The sequence below is a fragment of the Sciurus vulgaris genome (assembly GCF_902686455.1).
Source record: "Sciurus vulgaris genome assembly, chromosome: 5".
Taxonomy (NCBI): Eukaryota; Metazoa; Chordata; class Mammalia; order Rodentia; family Sciuridae; genus Sciurus; species Sciurus vulgaris.
Window position 1 is genome coordinate 83,795,007 of NC_136465.1, and position 18,824 is coordinate 83,813,830.

At 40.0% G+C, this 18,824-nt stretch overlaps 1 protein-coding gene across 1 annotated transcript; it reads right to left on the reverse strand.

Annotated features, from left to right (window-relative positions):
- Positions 1–43: 43 nt before the first annotated feature.
- On the reverse strand, positions 44–17,089 carry ARHGDIB (Rho GDP dissociation inhibitor beta). The gene is made up of 6 exons (XM_079142784.1): positions 16,936–17,089; positions 7,684–7,867; positions 6,950–7,033; positions 4,907–4,983; positions 2,326–2,389; positions 44–744 (listed from the first exon to the last, which is right to left on the reverse strand). Exons 2-6 carry the CDS (start codon positions 7,859–7,861, stop codon positions 545–547), a joined length of 603 nt encoding a protein of 200 aa, XP_078998910.1. The 5' UTR covers positions 7,862–7,867; positions 16,936–17,089; the 3' UTR covers positions 44–544.
- Between the last annotated feature and the right edge of the window lie 1,735 nt (positions 17,090–18,824).

Consider the following 18,824-nt stretch of genomic DNA (forward strand, 5'->3'; position numbering starts at 1 on the left):
TGGTTATCATACTTGTTTGATAGAAGAAATCAGGAAATGAGGGTCTCAGTCAGAACATAAAGTAGTTGTTTTATTCTTACTCTCTTGTGTTGTTTACAGTATCTCCCACAAAAGAAGAACCCCAACTGGCAGGGCATGTGTCAAGGGATTCATTGAGCCAGCAGCAACAATAAAAAGAATTCACGAACTGGAATGAGCCACTAAACCTAAGGCAAAAGGACTGTTCATGGTAGTTTGCCCATTTCCTGGCCTCCAGATGCTCAGACGTGAAGAAAAGAGGGAAACATTAAATGAAATGGAGAACTTAAATGATCTGGCTCTGATTGGGGGTCAGAGGAAGCAGGCAGAGTTAAAGCCTGGGTATTAAGCCTCATGTGCAAGGAACCATTTTGAGAGACAGGATGGGATAAGATGCAACAATACAGAAATGTGGGCAGTGTTGGAGAAGGTTCCAGCTGTGAACAGGGAGGGAGGAGAGACTGGGTACCCTTGTGACTGGGAGGATTCGGGTGGCAAGGGGAGGGGGAGGGATGGGCAGAAACATTCATTCTGTCCAATCCTTCTTAATGGACAGGTTCCACTCCCAGGTGAGGTGGTCGTGCTTGTCGTCATCAGTGAAGAAGGACTTGTTGTGGTATGTGCCCCTGGCCAGCATGCCTTTGGGAGCCTCCTCAGTTGGGGTGAGGAATTCATACTCCTCTGGCCGAGGCCCATAGCTGCCAACCATAAATGTTGCTTTATCCACTAGGAAGAAAGAAAAGTTCATTAGGGTAAGAGTCTGCTAGAGGAAAAACACACACTGGAAATAGAGAATTTGTTGCACAGCCTCTATTAGTGGAAGCCAAGAACAATAGTTTCCAAGTCCGGTTGAATGTAGGTTTACCTGGGGCACTTGTTTTTCTTCGATTTCTTTTTTTATTGGAGGGACTTTCAATAACAGTTTCCTTGTCTTATTCCTAAAGACTATGGTTCAGTAACCTGCTATGGGTCCCAAGAATCAGTGTTTCAAAAAAGCATTATGGCTGATTCTGATCATCAGGAAAGATGGGGAACCAGTGTCTCAAGTCTGGGAATCCAAGCTCTTTTTAATGGAGATGTAGCCCATTATACCACTTGAAAAACCCAAACAAGCTGAGACCTCGGTTCCGGTCTCAGCACTGCAACTATCTAAGTCACACAACATTTTGGTCCTCTGTTTCTCTCTCCATTTACAACAGGTGGTGATCAGAATAGGCAGAATTCACAGATGCAATAAGTGACCGGAAGGGAAAAATCAACAAGTTTGTAAAAAAATAAAGCACTGGGGCAAATAGTGAAAATAGCTAAACAAATTTATTTATGGGTGAGTAACTTGGATATGTACTAAGAATAGCTAAGGATTAGGAAGAATAAATAAAAGTAAGCAGCTCGACAGGTAGTATGTAGCTGGCCTTTAAGTGTTAATAAATTTGCAGGAACAGCTACAGAAACATAATCTTCCTCTTGCCCCAGTGAATCAACATGGTTTCTGTGCTAAAAGGAAATAGGAAATTGAACTATTTATTCATAAAACCAGGAATAGGAAAGTCCAATTAGTTTATTTCTGGTCAACAATTTCCTCTGGGATTTGAGTAATTGATTGTTTCTGCTTTAAGCAAATTTATGCATGTCTCCCTTCTCCATCGTTTGTTGATTTGGTGGAACTGAAGGATAGTATTTCCCCCCTGTGGGGAAGACAGGCTGGAGCAGAATGGAACTGTGAAAGTGCTTCTGTCACCTTCCCACCTTTTCCTCTGTGCTTATACTAATAGAATAAAACTGAAGGCAGGTTCCCAAAGCATGTCAGTAGAATAAATAGCATTGGTATATTATTTTTTTTTTCAATTAGATAACTTTTCTCACCCTAGAAAGATTTTTTTTTCTATTTCTTGTTAGGAAACTGAATACTGCATTCCCCAACTCCTGCTCCCTGCAAGCATATCACTGGGCAGGTCTTAACCTGTCTTGCATTTCTGGGACACTTGAGTTTTCCATCTGGGAACTGCTATTTTACTTTGGTGAGTATTTTTATGTCCCTTATTTCAGGCAAACATATTTTGGTTACTTTCCTATGTGAATAATGGAGTTGAATTCCAGAGGCTGAGTGTTGAAGGTTAGTGGCTGACCCTATCTAAACTAGATATCCCAAACGTTGATCTTGCCAATAATGTCTAGGTCAGAGGTATTATGTGCCTTTTCATAGGACCGGACTCCACAGCTTTTATCAGACTCTTATAAGAGTCTATTATTAAAATTTATTAATAATCAGAAAGCAGATTGGGACAGTATAAAGTCTGGGTTCCTTACCTTTCAGCCCAGTCCGGTAGGTGTGCTGGACATACTTCAGGCCTGACACAATATCCTTGTTCACCTGTTAGTGGGAAGGATTCACAGTTCCTTTCTTTAATTCAGATTAAAGACATTTTTCCTCATCTTTCCTACTGATCCTGCCTAGCTGTCTTCTCTGAGGATGAAAAGACTACAGATTTAATCAGAATGAGTATTCCTACTCTAATCATTTAGTGTGATTGCAAGGCAGAAATTGGAGAGAGGAGATCACAAGACTCAATGTTGCCAATCCAATTTTAAGCATTAAATACAGTCACTTTTATTGTTTTGGAGGAGAGCAGTGGTTAATTAAAACATTGTCTTAATATTCTTCATCATATTTCTCCTTCCTCAATGGTCTAATATTCTTGAGCTCCCCTTCCTCGATACTTCCAGTCAATAGAGCATCCTTGTCTCAGGAAAGGTTACAAAAATACCAATGGGAAATATTATGTAAATATCTTAAAACCATAACCTCAGAGTGACCCACCTAACATGTGAAAAACAAACAACAAGGAGAAAAGTGGTAATGGAAAATCAGGTCTGGGAGATGGTCATGGCTGCCATTTAACTGAGCCTGCAGTTGGGGCAAGATGATGGGCCACATGGAAATACCCTTTTGGGTAAATAATGAAGGAAGTCCACTTGTACCACACAAGCATTTTGGGTGTCTGTCATTATCAGATGTTGTCTGAGGTATTGTCACTTTCCCAAAGACTTTCAAAGAAAATTCCCTAAAGCCGAATGAAAATATAGACAGCCCAGCACTTTGTTTTTCCATGACTCATTTTACCTGGGACTGAACTGGGTTGTCTGTTAATTTCATACAGTGTCTATACAAACAAATCAAAGTGAATATTGAGTCATTAGCTGGAGGGATTGGGTAACAGTTCAGTGACATGAAGAATTAAGACATTGTCAAATAATTTCTCCCCCCACCCCCAAATAATTATGGCTCCCTTTACATGTTGGTTACTGTAGTTAAACCACTAGAACCACCCTAGGCCAGGTTTTTAGAGTGCTATAAAGTTTAGGGAAAGAGAATAAGCTTGAGAGCAATGGAAAGAAAGTATGAAAGAGGATTTTAGGATGTGATAGTCCGTATTGTACATGCAGATTTCCTTGGAAATCTTTCAAGAGACCTCAGTAAAGATTTAAATTGCTTTTCAATTGTTTTCAAGTTTGATCTGGTGTTTCCTCTAACTGTAGCTTCATGCTGGGACAGACCACAGGGAGGTTCAACTTCAGACAGTTTCAACACAGAGAGTGTTTTTATTTTTCATTTTTTAAAAATAGTTGTAGATGGAAACAATACCTTTATTTATTTTTATGTGGTGCTGAGGATCGAACCTAGTGCCTCACACGTGCTAGGCAAGCACTCTACCACTGAACCACAACCCCAGCCCCTCATTTTTAATTTAAAAAAAATTAGCAGAATCTGTTTGGGACAAGGGCAATCTTTACTTGCCATATTTCATTTGCTAAAAACTGTCTTACTAAATTGATAATGCAATAGCATAAATGATTAAAAAGTGCACTGATGCATATGTAACTCATTTTAGGGGTTTTTTGATACAATGCTTTACCAATCCCCCAGGTGCTCTAGTAATAAATAATATTACAGGAAACAGTGATCCACAGTTCAGTGCCAATTATAAAGTAGATGTCAAGAAATATTTCCCAAATGAAATTATTTTCAGGCATATTTGCCTTGGTGGGGAATGATCTCTATCCACCCTGAATCATATCCTGCACCTAGGGGAAAGAAAGACCCAGAACACAAGTAGAGAGAGCAGATGAAGTCTCCCTTGGTGGAGACCAGTCCCTGGAGAATATGACTGAGCAAGAATAAGGGGCAGCCAAGGCAAATACAGACCATGAAGTCAAACAGTGCATTTATGACTTATTTGTTTTCAAAGTCAAGACTATTTTCCTGGTGTTTGTGGCTCCTCATTGGAATTTATGCCTGTTCACTAGGTGTCAGTTCATCCCTTATTTAGTTTTGCTCATATTTGGTCACCTGCTCTACAACTGTAATGGCAATTTTCAGTTATTTAGCAAAGAAAACACTCGCTAGATTTGTCTCATCATTGAACCATTAGAGCCGAGGCCCTATCTATTCTATTTTCTTTTCCTATCAGTTGATCCATTCTTTTTTTTTTTTTTTTTTTCTCAATATATTCACCATTTAGAGAGTTTCTTGTGAAATACTGGAAAGAAAAGGTATATAATTTTACTCTGCCTCAAGGTGCTTAGGTTGTGTAAGGAAGAAATGTCACAAATGGTACAGTGTATAGCAGTGTGCGACACATGGGTGAATTAGGAGTTCACAGAGTGAGGAACCAGCTGGCTTTGAAACATCCTGGCTGCAAAGTGCATGAGGCCAGGGTGAGTCTGGACAGGTAGGGTTCAGAGCTGAGAAAAGAACATTCCAGACCCAGGTCAGGGGATAAAGAGGATGACAAACAAAAAGTATGCCAATGTGATAATGCAAGGAATGTAGTCATTGATTATAGGAAAGATTAAAACCCTGTAGAAACGCTCAGGGAAAGATACTTACTTTGAAGTTGATTTTGACTCTGTACTCAATACCTTCCTTCAGCACAAAGGTTTCTTTTTTGAGGGCTTCAAGATCCCCTGTAGAAGGGGATTTAGAAAGAGTTTAGTTTCCCCAAAAGCAGCTGCAGAAAAGGATGAATGAATCTAAGTGCCAGAGCCATTTGTTGGGCCCATCTGGGCAACATGATCCACAGGGACCTCAGTTTCAAAGAGCATTTGAGATCAGTTCTTGTGCGAAATCTTACAGCACAATTATGAAACAATCTTGTGGAGACTTTCCCCCTGAGTTTAATGATAATGCTAAAAATATATAATGTTATCAGTAATGAGTTAAAAGATAAATTTTCCCAAATATTTTGACTTGAACTGATGAAGGCAAATCCTTCTTAATTGTCAATAATAAAAAGTTTTAACCATCACAGAGGAAAATCTGAGTCATCTTTTTATTCTATTGAATGTTGATAAACTTATATGTAACCCGACTAAGAGATGATTAAAGGAATTGCCCATGCCCCTCAAATAAAAATACGAGAAAAATATGAGTGTTAGCTATATGTTTTTATAGACTTGGTAACGTGTGTAGCATTTTCTAGATTTAAAAATTTGCTTCTTTTGATTCTTTTTTATTGTTCTAAATAAATATTCACCTTGGTAATTGCTTTTGTATTTGCATTTGTAATCTCATTTTTCTTAAGGAAGAGCACTTAAGTTATAAATGTTTCAGGCTTCAAATAACTGGAATCTGCCCCTAAAACCTGCACCTTGGTTAAGGAGGTAATTGTGCTGTGATCTTTTCTCAAGGTATAATTTGACATTGTGTGTGTGTGTGTGTGTGTGTGTGTGTGTACTTCATTTCATGAACAGCATTATACCTCTGCCATGCAGATCAGCAGCTCCCTCATGATAGGAAACTAAATTTGGGTCTTCTCTGCAGGGAAAGGGGACAGAGATCAAACTTCCTTTGCAATATCATCAGGGCCCCTTGATCAGCTTTCCTTAGTGCTAACTCAGACTTTATCTTGCAAACTGACCATTGTACCTGATAACATTGAACAATTTTGAACAGGAAGAGGTCTGAGTCCTGGTGAGAGACAGGGAGTTTCTCTGGGGGAGAGATGCTGAAGGCTGGAGGTCACTGAATGTGTGTGTGTGTGTCTGCTCTAATGGTTCAGTTGAACAGGAAGTGTCTTCTTAGCCTCTGATTTCCTCCTTCTGACAAAACTGTCCATATAAGGTAAAAAGTCGATCTGTCCTGTCAGAGGGCAGTTCCTCACTGCCAAGTCCACTATTCCAGAGTCTTGCTTTGCTTTGCCTCACAAAAGTACAGTACACATTTTGAATTTGGCAGCAAATTCTTTTGCATCAAAGATGTGCCTTTAATACCCTGTGTCTGCCTCTAGGACCTTTGCTCATTCCCTCCAGGTACCCTTTCCCCTCCTAACACTCAGCTTGCCAGTCTCTCCCCATCTCCTCAAGACTTCAGACTCAGAAAAGGACTTGACCCTCAGAAGAGGACTTGACCCTTAGTCACAACAGGTGAAAAAAAATCACCTCTTTATTTGTACACATTTTGCAGGAAAGTTGCTTATAAAATAAGAGCCAGAGTCCAAAGCTTGAATATTAAGTATTTAACAGTGGAATTTCTAGCTTTGTTCAGGAGGCCTTAGCTAGGTAAGTTTTTATTGTTGATAAAACATTAATACTTTCTTTGGTGTTTAGTTGCATAAACATTACAACTCCAGGAGCATACAGCTTGCTTCTTAATATCTTCACCTGTAGTTTTTCTTAAATGAATAGTAATTTTCCTGTTATCATGTGTAAATAAGCATGAAGTAAATATCATACAAAGAAATAAATAAAGGGTATTTTTCTGTTCCCCTTCAGTTAAGTTCAGTTAAAGTTTGGATTTTTTCATCAAATGTGGTAAACACTGCATACTGGTCTTTACTAGGATTTTCTTCAGTGAGAAAAGGAGACAAAGACCAAGTTTTCCCTGTGATATTTTAGACCCTCCTGTACAGTACAGATATATATGTCCACTTACCGGTAAGGTCCATAGTGATTGGTCCTGGTGCACTGTCACAAACCAGGGTAAGTCGGGTAACAGTGACATTGGGGACTGTTGGGTCTGCAAGATAAAAAAAAAAGGGGGGGGGTAAGCACAGTGAAGAGGTATGTGCATAGCATGTGTGCATTTTAAACAAAAGAGAGCAAATATAAAGAAAAAAGTGGTATCTCTATTTGGAGAAATGGAAGTGACAGATTCACCATGGTTCGTCTTGATGGCCTTATAAATTTCAGTGATGCTAGTTCTGCTTCGGGCATTGCAGACTCATCTTAATGACCAACATCATTTAACCAGTGGCTGATGGTCAGGTGTTCTACCCATTGGGCATTGCCTATTCATGTCTTTGGGCCCTGTCAAGTTCTGCCATTGTGTATGTGGAGGAGATGAATGGTCAGGAAAGGACTGAGCAAGGGAAAGAGACAAAATGTGAGAGATAATGGAGAAAGGGAATGCAATTCCAGGTGGCCATCTGGAATTCTTTCTAAATCCTCTCTGTGTAATTTTTACTGGTCTCATTGCTGACTTGTGTCCTATCTCCTATGAAGACTTAATTCTATAGTCCATAACTTTATTGACATGTCTAAATTGTGCCTCACTCACCTAACCATGCAGACAATTGGTCCTCTTTCCTTTGCTTCTGGCTCTGGAGTGGCTGCAATGCATGGTGCACCTGGGACCCTCCACCTGCCCCCCTCCCGGTACACACACACCTGCTATCACAGGACCATCCCCCAGCAGTGTTTTCTTGTACTTAGTTAGACTTTCATCATCTTTATCCATCTCTTGCAGCTCCTTCAGGGATTTCTGAGGTGGAGGCTTATAATTGAGCTTGCTGTCTAACTCATCATCACCATCGTCCAGCTGTGGCTCTGGGTCCTTTTCAGTCATCTTGATCTATTTCAGAGAGAGAAGATGATAGTCTGTTAGCCAAAGCCAGTGGATTTGGAAGATGTTTGTGGAGCTGCTGTTAGCACCTTCCTTGCCCTAGTGGACCTCTGTAATCATCAGTGATTCTTCAGATTTGTTCCTAACTCAATCTCATGTTTCATGAATAAGAATAGAATGTATTCCAGTCTCTAACCTTCCTGATTTTTTCTTTACTGCAATGAGTTTCTCCTATTCATTGCATACAACTGACAAGAAAGAAAGAAATCATCTGTGAACTATATAAGTGAAGAAATATAGCACAATCATTCCCATAACAAGCAATAAATAGCCTGATTCAAATAGTTATAGGAATAACCAGTCCTTCTAATCCAACCAGGCTTGCTAGTGTCAAAGCTCCCAGGATGCACAACCCCAGTTACAGTGATTTAAAGAGACAGGCAGAGTACCTGCCAAAGAAATGGTTGGCTTCTTCCCATGAACTAACTCTTTACTGAACACCTGCAACACCTCCAAGGTGACTCATGAGGAACTGCGCACCTTTGTAATACCTGCCTGAGGTGTTTGAAAGGTTCCCACCCAGCATTGCTAATAACTCTTGAGAGCAGGCTCCAGGTTCTGTTTTTTAAAAATCTCCCACAATGCTTAGACAGTTCAGGCAGTCTATACATTTTCACTGATTGATTCATCAGGTTCTAGGTCCAAAGCCCTTTTGCTCTTTTTACTTGCCATGAAATAGCAAAGGACTCTTGAATTCCCCTGGACAAAATTTTAAGTGTAAGTTTGTTTTTAGCAGCCATCCATTTGCCTACCCTTTCTGGACCCACTTACCCTTGAGTCCCTCCCTGGCCCCACCAACTTTCCAGTGAATTTCTCTAAGGTCCCATCTGGGTGGACCCTAGAGTATTTCTTCTTTTATCATTTCTTACATTGACTTGTTTTGTATTAAAACATTGGAAGAACACCTAGTAAATCCATACGTGAGAGTTAATGACTGAAGGCATGTGTAACCACAGCTTTTCAGAGCTGACATGAATCTTAAAGGTGATATATTCTATCCTGTCATTAAAAAAATGGAGATCCAGAAGTTGAGAACTGCCTGAGTTCACATAGCTGGATGAGAGCTTCCATGTCCTAAGCAAGGGGGGGAAAATTCCCACTGGAAGAACTTCAGGTCCTGTGAGTGGTGGCAAGATGTTTGGTTGTCAGGGAGATAGCTGGGCAAGAAAATCTGCCTTCCTTCAGTTATCTCGAGGGCAACTCCCTTCTAGCCTGTGGCTTAAACCTTCATTTCTCTTAAGGAACACACTCTAAGATGGTATCCATCATATCTTATCCTGAGAGACACTGCAAATTTCTTTGTAAAGCTCTTGAAAGTGAAATTATTTTTGGCCAGAATCAATTGTGGTTTTGAGTTTCAATGTCACTGTCATTGACAATAGGAAGAAAGATAATTTGGAAGTAAAGCCAACAAAAGCAATTTTAACAGAACAAAAAGAAAGAGGAAGGAAGGAAGGAAGGAAGGAAGGAAGGAAGGAAGGAAGGAAGGAAGGAAGGAAGGAAGGAAGGAAGGAAGGAAGGAAGGAAGGAGAGAGGGAGGGAGGGAGGGAGGGATATCCTTTGGCTCATTATTCCTCTTCCAATTAAAGAAGCCAAACACTAGGAGCCTTGACCAGTTCCGAAAGCAGTATTGCAATGCCAGGTCCACTTCCTGTAGGAAGTAAATGTGTAGGCCTGTTCCCATGGCGACTCTTGTCTCAGCTGAAGAGCAAGCATCACTCAAAACTGAGCCTCCAGAGACCAGCAGAAAAACAAAATGACTAATCCAACTCATATTCCAAGCTGCACTTAGGGTTGGAAAAAAGAAGAGGAAGAGGAGGAGGAGAAGGAGGAAGAGGGGAAGGAGAAGAAAAAGAAAGAAGAAGAATGCAATGCATGGATGTGGTAGTTGTGGGTAGTTTAAGGACAATCGATCATTAAGTGGCAGATGAAGAACAAACCAAATAATACTGATCAGATGAGACAGATTGTCTTCTGGTGGCCCTAGGATGCTAACAGTTAACCAAGTGGAGGCCACAGGATAAGTCTGCTGACAGGGCATCAGGAAGGCTATTTACAGTGAAGAGGGCACCTCAGCTGCCATGGATAGGCCTTTCTGGAATCTATTGCTTGTTCCTAACAAGTCACCCGCTTGAAGCCTGAGTAACAGATGGTGACATTACACTCAGTCAGTAGCTCAAGGTAACTTCATTAACCTGCAGGGAATTGAAATTTTGCAGCCTCATGAGATCTCGGTTTTGAAGGGAGTACAAACTAGGGGTAGGTGGGGGAGAAAGAGAGACAAAGAGAGAGGAGAGAGAGAGATCTGGTCTAGTGTGATAGATCTGGACTAGTATAAGATTTGCTAACTATGTGACCATTGGGAAGTCAATGTATCTATTCTCTTATTAAATCTGATATTTTTGTCAGTCCTGCATTTTCCTGACTCATTGCAAATATAATTGTTCCATAAAGATGAGAAATAATTTTTTTCAAAGACAATGAAGAATGAAGGATAATGAGGGGTTACTGTATGAACTTGGTACTATCAAGAGGACAAAATTTGGGACCACATTAAAATAATTTGGTCTAATTATGGCATAAGAAAAAAAAAATAGGAGGCCACATGATCCACAACTAGCTTACTCCGGAAAGCTGATTAGAAAAATATGAAAATGTATTACTACAACAAATATAAAAAATTGAAACGCATTTCTCAGGGGAAGCCTTTTTTTAAAACAAAACTGAGGTCACAACCAGTTGGTGAGCACCTCCTGTTTCCAACACATTGCACTTTAGCACACACTGATGTTTATGATACTTAATGGAGTGGAGGAGCTGAAAGCTGAGCAATTCAACCATACTGACAAGGCCCTGTTGGTTTGATTGATGGTTCTTAATCTTTTTTGGATATTATAGATCTCTAAAAATCATTAAACATCATGGCCCTTATCTTAAGAGAAAAAAAAAATAAACCCATGAAATTGTGCAAATGATCCAGGGGTCATGGACTCTGAAGTCCTTCACAGACTTTACAGAAGCCCACAATCTCTAGATTAGGAGCATGACCTTGAAATTGTAGTTTCCTGGAAACATGAAGTAGAGGGTTGAGTATGAGCAGGGAAGTTTGCTCCCCAGGAGGTCCAGCCAGTCAGATCATTGACACATGGAGCCTCAAACTCATGATCATGTCCATCCACCCAACGTGTTGGATGTGTAGAAGGAGAACATATGGTGACATCTGGGTCTCAGGGACCGTGGCCACAAAGCTTGGCAAAGGAGCACAGGTGCCCAGGGAGAGCTGTTTAGAAGAATACTGTGGTCAACCTATTTATTTTGGATGATTACCTCCTCACTAAATTGGACTCGTCATTGCACGGGTTTGGTTTTGGATCTCTGGCAGTGAATCCCTGAGTAAATGTTCAACCACTGGGGATCTTACTCTCAGTTTGGGACTTGAGGGATTATAGCACTTATCTCTAGATGCTTTACTTTTCTAAATCTGTATCTGCTGATTTCTCTTGACCTGTAGCCACGTGTCAACTAAGTTACTAGATATTCAGTTATATGTCTCACTTGTGTAAATAAGAGAATATCTACTTCTGTTTTGTTATTTAACATTTATGCAATTTCCCCAAAGGTGCTGCAGTTTAAAATTTTATTTTATTTTATTTTTCCCAGACAGAAAGCTTTTCTTTCATCCAACATTCCTTTGCATAATAAAGGACACAATATAATAACAGTAGACAATTACTGAGTTCTGATCATAAACCCTGAACTTAGCAATTGTGTGTTAAGTGCTTTATGGGCATTATTTCATTTATCATCACAGTGTTGCAAGGTAGACACCACAAAGTAGAATGTGGAACAGAAAAAATATTAAATATTTCAACTACATAAAAATTTTAAATTTCTATTCATAAGATGACCTTAATAAATAATGAAAAGAGTAATGGTTTAGGCTGTATGGATGAAATATTTGCAATGAATATATTTAACAAGAGATTAATATCTGGAATACATAAATACTTTCTAAAAACCCATTTAAAATTTATTTTGTATATTTAAGGTATAAACCATAATATTTTGAAATAAACACAGGGAAAACATTAGAGTTAGGCAAATTAATATCCATGTCACATGGTTAACCCTTCCCCAACTTGTGATGGCAGGAGAACATAAAATGTATTCTTTTAGCAAATATTATGAATATAGTACAAAAGCATAGTACAATATCATTATCTCTGGGTAACCTTAGATTTTCCCAAAACCCCAGCCATGAACAGTATTTGGCTTAACAATGATTTCCCAAATAATATGTCTATATATTTAATGACAAACAAAGATTTTTCTCTTTTTAGCTTCCCATTTTACAGATGCTTGATGATGTAAGATTAGGAGTTTTATGTAAATTCTACAGTTTCCAATCCCATCATCTAAAGAACAACCAACTTTATTAATAAATGCTTTGTTAAGGATTATCATTTAGTTCTCATGACAATTCTGTGGGTATCTTCATTCTCTTACACACCAGTAAACTAAAACTCAGGTTAAGTAAATACCTGAGAAGATAATGTCATGTAAGGGGCAGAACTAATGTCTGAACCCAAGTCGTCTGACTTGTAGGCACTAATCTTTGCTGCTTCAATTGTCTTAATTAAGAAGGTATGGTAGAGCTGGGAGATAGCTCAGTTGGTAGAGTGCTTGACTTGCAAGCACAAAACCCTGAGTTCAATCCCCAGTACTGCAGGAAAAGGAAAAAAAAAAAAAAAAGAGTAGTCATGGTAAAATTAGAGCTTGTTAGCCATCCTGGGAATCTACCTGGGGGTGCACAAGCAGAGGTAAGTGCTTCTTTGCAAACTCTGCAGCGAAAACTTTAACGAAGCAGGGAAGTGTCATATTAAGATGATTTCAGTGCAACTCTTTTTTTTTTTTTTTTTTTTTTTTTTTTTTTTTGCGGTACTGGCCTTGTGCTTGCGAGGCAAGCACTCTGCCAGCTGAGCTATCTCCCCAGTCCTCAGTGCAACTCTTATCCCTGTGTTGCCTTGTGCAAGTTGCTTACCCCTTCTGGATCCCCAGTTTTGTCCTCTGCAAAGTGAAATTGTTGCATTAGAAGATCTCTGCAGCCCCTTCTTAATATAGTGACTCTCATGTTCCCTAGTTTAAAGGACCTTGTAAAATGAGAAAGGAAAAGGGGAAGTGAAGAGGTCGAGGAGACCCAGCCCATCAGTGTAAAATATTCTGATTCTGGTTGGGCTTTTCTCACCTCCCTCAGTTCTTCACCCACTGCTACACAAAGTGGGGTTGGTTTTTGTGTGTTTGTTTTTGTTCTTTGGTTCTTTACACACGAAAAATGAATTGGAGAATTAATCAAATATCTGTTTAATGAGACCGACATGGACTTGGTCAGGCCCCAAAGCACACATGACTCTCTGTCACGAGATGTCTCTATTTTATTCCACACAAGCCGACTCAGGTGGATTTGGTGCCTTCTTCCCTCACGTTTGCCATTCAGCAAAGCAATGCCAAGTTTTAGATGTGCTGTATTGAGAATTTAATCTTCTCGGGTTCCATAAAATGCTAAATCCTCTTCTCTCGTCCCTGCCATGATACTATTTTGTGGCATAGTTTCAGTGATACTGGGGAACTAATTGCCTGGCACCAAAGTCTTTTTCTCCTGATAGGAGGTGATCATGTCCACACCTTCCTCCTCAAAATCAGATTCTGCTTCTTTGAGCAGGGGGGAAGAGGCAAGAAGTTCTGGGCATTGAATGAACTATTTATAAACAGAATTAAAATGGGACAATAACTTCTGTTTCTTTTGAAAACTTCCACATAAACAATTTAATTTTAGATTTCATTTATTGTTCCCTTGCCTAATTAAAGCCAGAAGTCACTCTAAATGATGGGAAATGTCAGCAGACTTTGGCACCAGTCAATGGAGAGGATTCCATATGATACTGGAGCAAAATGTAGGGGATACTTAGCTAGCTCTCATCCTCCCAAAGGTGGGTTTGCTGGAGTGTGCTAGATTATGAATCTAGACACATAGACCAGAGTTTTTAAATATGAGGTGGAAAAGGGAGAGATAAGAGAAATAGAGAAGGAAGGGGAGGGGTGAGACAGAGATGAGGCAGGGAGAGAAAGGAGAGGAAGGAGAGGGAGACAGAGAAGAGGGGAGAGAGTAAGAGAAGGGGAGAGAGATGTGGAAGTACCAGAAGTAGGGGATTTCCATCTAAGAAGTGTCTATGCAAGTCTCAGCAGGCTCTGTCACCCCTGTTGTCTCCACTCTGTTGACTAGGCTATGTCTTACTTCCCCCAAGTCTGGGGCTGCAGGTCTAGAGCAGGTCATGGAGAGCTGGGCCATCTCAGAAGAGTGTTGCCATTTCAGAGCTGGTCCAGGATTTGTCTGCTTCGCTGCCTGCCTGGCAATTTGGTGCATTTGGGGGTTGCAAATTTATTATTTCTAAGGACACCAGAAGGCACTGAGTTCTGGAGTCCTCCCTGGCCTCTCAGGGTTTCCAACAACATGGAGGAACTGGTACTCCCTGGGCACCCCTGTGCTGCTCTCACCAGCTTAGCCCCATGAACAACCAAACCTTTAAAATTGGATAAGAACCACACCAGTGCCTGAGAGGAGCATATTTTGTTAGATGCAACAAACTTTATAATGAATCCAGACAAGAATACGAATTTCTACAGGTAGAATTAACATTTTTCCTCGTGAGAGAAACAGTAGATTATTTCTTTCTGAGTGTTCATAATATGCTCTTTTAACCTGTTTTTTTTTTTGGGGGGGGGCGGGCTAAGGAGAGAGAACTAACTCAACCATTAAGCATTTCTGAGTGCCCACCTTGTAAGTCACTCTTTCACAAATTTTATTTTAAATAATCCTTAAAGAAAACAGTGCATTAAGGATGCCATTACTAGGCAAAAGATTATCTACTTCAATAACTCAATATATTCATGGAAGTTTTAATTAAGCTTGAAATGTTACTAGTCAAAAATAATTTTTATAACCATGTGTACTAAGAGTACCAGACCCTTGGAGGAAGCCCAAGTCTGGCTGTGGGGACCAGACTTGGTAAGTACTTAAGGAACAAATGGATGTTGAAGAAGTTTCGGAAGCAATAGAATACCCAGGGACTGCCACTCTAGACTCCAACATCCTAGGCAGCATAACATTAGCTAGGAACTGGGACACTTGTAATGTGGGATTAGACAAAACGTCTACTGGATATTTCTAAAATGCTGTTCTGAGGTATTATAGCTATTGATTTTTTTTTCCTTTTTGGTACCATCATGTGACTTTAATGAAACCATGTTTGAACATGTCTGAGCCTTAATGTTCTTCCCCTGTCCTCTCAGGATAATAATTTGAAAGTCTCTAATACTAGGCTTGGCACATAAAAGGCATTGAACAAATGTTGGTTCTCTTTTCTATCTGCTTCATTTTTACTCCCCAGGGCTTCTCTCTTCCTGCCTACTGAAGTTTGTAATATATTGTGTTCCCATAAATTTCCCTCAGAATAACTTTGCTGTTCTGAACTCCCAGTGAAAACAGAGTCTTGATGTTGCTCAGTGCAAATTTCCCTAGGGACAAACACTCATGTTCTCCAAAACAAGGAAGGACTAAATTCCAGTGCCTGGAAGATGTCGGCCAGAGATTGGTTGGCTATCACACGGTTATTCCTCATGGGTTTGGTCTGCCCAGCATGGACGAAGAATGAATTGTTCTGCTCTCAGAAGTCCACACATCTCACAAAATGATAGGATGATCTTGTTACTAAATCTGTGCTATATTTGGTATTAGGAAGGACATTTTCTTACAAATTGAACAAAAAGAAACAACAAGATTAATGACACCTCTGGTGACTGGACCCCCAGCCAACAGGTCACTATAGAACCCTTGATTTCCCTTGCTTGATCATCCCTGCAAAGAAGACTCAGAATGCCAGCCCTCCTTACAGTGGTTCTTGGTTGTCATGTGAAAACCTCCATGAGAGGGTCTACCTCTCTCATCTAGGATGAAGAACTGCTCAGGGTTTATCAGATCCCTGCAACAAGTTACCCTGAGTCTAGAGTTCTATCACGGACTTTATTTATGAAACATGCCAGCTGGAAAGTTCTCTAAAGGGAAGAAAGTACTCAAGGTCATGTCTAACACTGCTAATGGCAGCCAAACTTCAGACCTTTACAGTTTGAAGACCCAAGGCCCACTTGAATTCTTCTAGAACCTGTTTCTTTAATAAATTACTTGGCACCTTCCATGTTTGCTTTTCGTTCTCTCTGAAGTAAAGGGCTATTTTATTTTTGGCAACAACAGTGAACATCTTTCTGCCCATCCCTCTAACAGGAATTTAACCCCCAGTTTTTGTTAGTGGTAGAAATTCTATCACTGTGCGACAGATGAGTAAGTAAGTGTGTTCCACCACACTTCCCCTTGTAGTCTAAGGGAGGACTTCAATGTGCATTTCTTTCGTATCGCCAGTCAAATCTTTAGTGGAAAACAGTTTAGTGTTTGACAGCTCTGAACCATTTTTTTTTTTTTTCTCTTTTCAACCAGTTTCTTTACACTGGCTGCTTAAAAACAGGAAACCACACATCTCCACCCCAGCACAACCCACCTTCCACCAACACGTCCATATCAATTTGTATCTACAGGCTTTCTGTTTCTGAGCTTGGCCAAATGCGTGCTCCTGCCTTGCAGGAGACTCCTCCAGGCGCTCCCCAGCAGGTATCTTCACTGCCTTTCTCCAGAACATTTAAGATTCCATCTCCCGGCTGCAGGCACACTCTCCCCTCCCTCCACAACTGTCTCCCCTGAGTCATTACTACCACTCCTGCTCTGACTTCCCCTTCTCTGCAGAATTGTTCCAGCAGCCTCCTTAGTGCTTTCTTATCATAAAGTTTGTGTTAAAGAATGCCCCTCAAGCCCCCCAAAATCTGACTGTGGAGGGCAGTGGCTTAACTCAGTGACTTCCTCCATTGCTCTGCACCCAGCTGTAGCCTCCCCACCCTGAGGCATTTCAACTCACATTCAGTGCTTCTCGTCTCTGTCCGGGGTGCCTCTGCCTCTCAACTCTGACTTCTGAGTACTGGCAGTTAGAACAGGAAGGAAGTTAGTGAGAAAAAAAAAAAAAAAGTGTTTTAAACCTACTTGAAGAGGAAACCCTAGGCTGTCTCAAATCCTGTTCCTTTGCACTGCCTATCTCTTAATCAGCCAACTCTGAGCAGCATTCTTGCCAATTAATGGCACATGTGGGAGCGAGACAGCCCGTGTGACTTGATATGCATGAATGTACATGCCAGGGGATGGAGCCTATAGCAATGAGTATTATGAATAATTGTGCAGATATGTCTAAAAATCAAGTCACTCCAGTGCATAAGCTTAGTGAGGCAAGCAGTCTAAAACCAGAAGCAATGAATTCAAATAGCTTTACTTTGTTTCACCAACTTCTGTTGCTTTTAGGTCCCTGCCAGCTTCTTCATCAGCCAGCTATGTTGAAAGTGTGCTGGCAGTGAACGCAGAGTGGAAATTATGAGTGTTAAGTGCATATACTTGGTGCTAAATTTAAAAATTTGTCCTCAAACAGATTTGTGGAGTTTTATAGGTTATAATTTCAAGATGCAGTTTCATATTGCACCACAAACAATAAAGTATTGTTTGTTATCATTTTTTCTCATTTTTCCTTCAAATTAAACAAAAGCTAAAGCACTCCCTTTGATTAAACCTAGGAACGCAGATTACAAAATAAAATGTGACTTCACAGTGTTCTAACTCAGAATCTGTGACAGTTTCACAAGTGCTAAAACTGATTTTGTACTGTATCTGAGGAAATGATTTATGAAACAATTAAATGGGAACAAGTTGTCAAGACCGTATTTAAATCTCATGAGGAAAACACTAGCTTTTAAGTACCTTAGTCATACTCATTCTATGCTATTGTCAATAATAAATGCTTATTTTGTACTAATATTTCAATATTTGATATTTTTATCAACATGCTTAGAACTGACTATTCAAGTTAATCTACTTGGAGAAATGGTCATTAATTTTATTTTCATTTCAAAAATATGGATGGAAGATGGCTCTTGAAATGAAGTACGTAATTTTATTATAAACAGAAGCATATACTAATATACACAGAGAGTGATAGATTTTCTATCTTCTTGCCCTTTGGAGGGGGCACATTTATTCATTTGATATATTTACTGATCATCTTTTTTTCTTCCAGGTACTGTACCATGCTCTGGTGTACACAGCAGACAGACCAACTCTCTGCTGTCCTGTAGAGTTTATGTTCTAGTGAAGGAACAATTAAAAAGTAACATGTGCAGAATATATTAATTGAAATGAGAAGTGTTTAAAAATTGGAAATGATAAATTCCTGTTCTACCTGCTTCCCTCTGTTTCTCATGTTCCCAGGGAAGACATCATTAGCCTAGCATGGCATTTTGTTCCTGCTGAGCTGAGCCTGGTGTGTCCTCACAATTTTTCTTAATGCAGAGCTATAGGCAAAGATGTTGGAGGGTATCAAGCCTCCAAATACCTGTAGAAGCAGTGTGTGTATGGAACCTATGTGCCACTGATGGGGAAGGGGGAGCATTCATAATTTCATCAAATTTTCCAAGTAGGCCATGACCTCAAAAGGATTAGAAATTATTAATTTAGACATCATTTTAACGATATAACCATAAACTTTCAGCAAGTTAAAGGGCAACTGCTGGAGTCTCCTAAAATGTCTTTAAGCATCATGGTCAGGGTAGTAGTCTACCCCAAATGACCCCTTCTCGTATTCTTTTCAGGTCATTGTTCACATATGCTATCAGAAGGGAAAACTAAAGAGGCTCCTTTAAGAGGTTAAAATGGCACACACTCCGTTTCCAGTCCATGCTGTGAAGATGGGTTATAAGCTGAGACTGC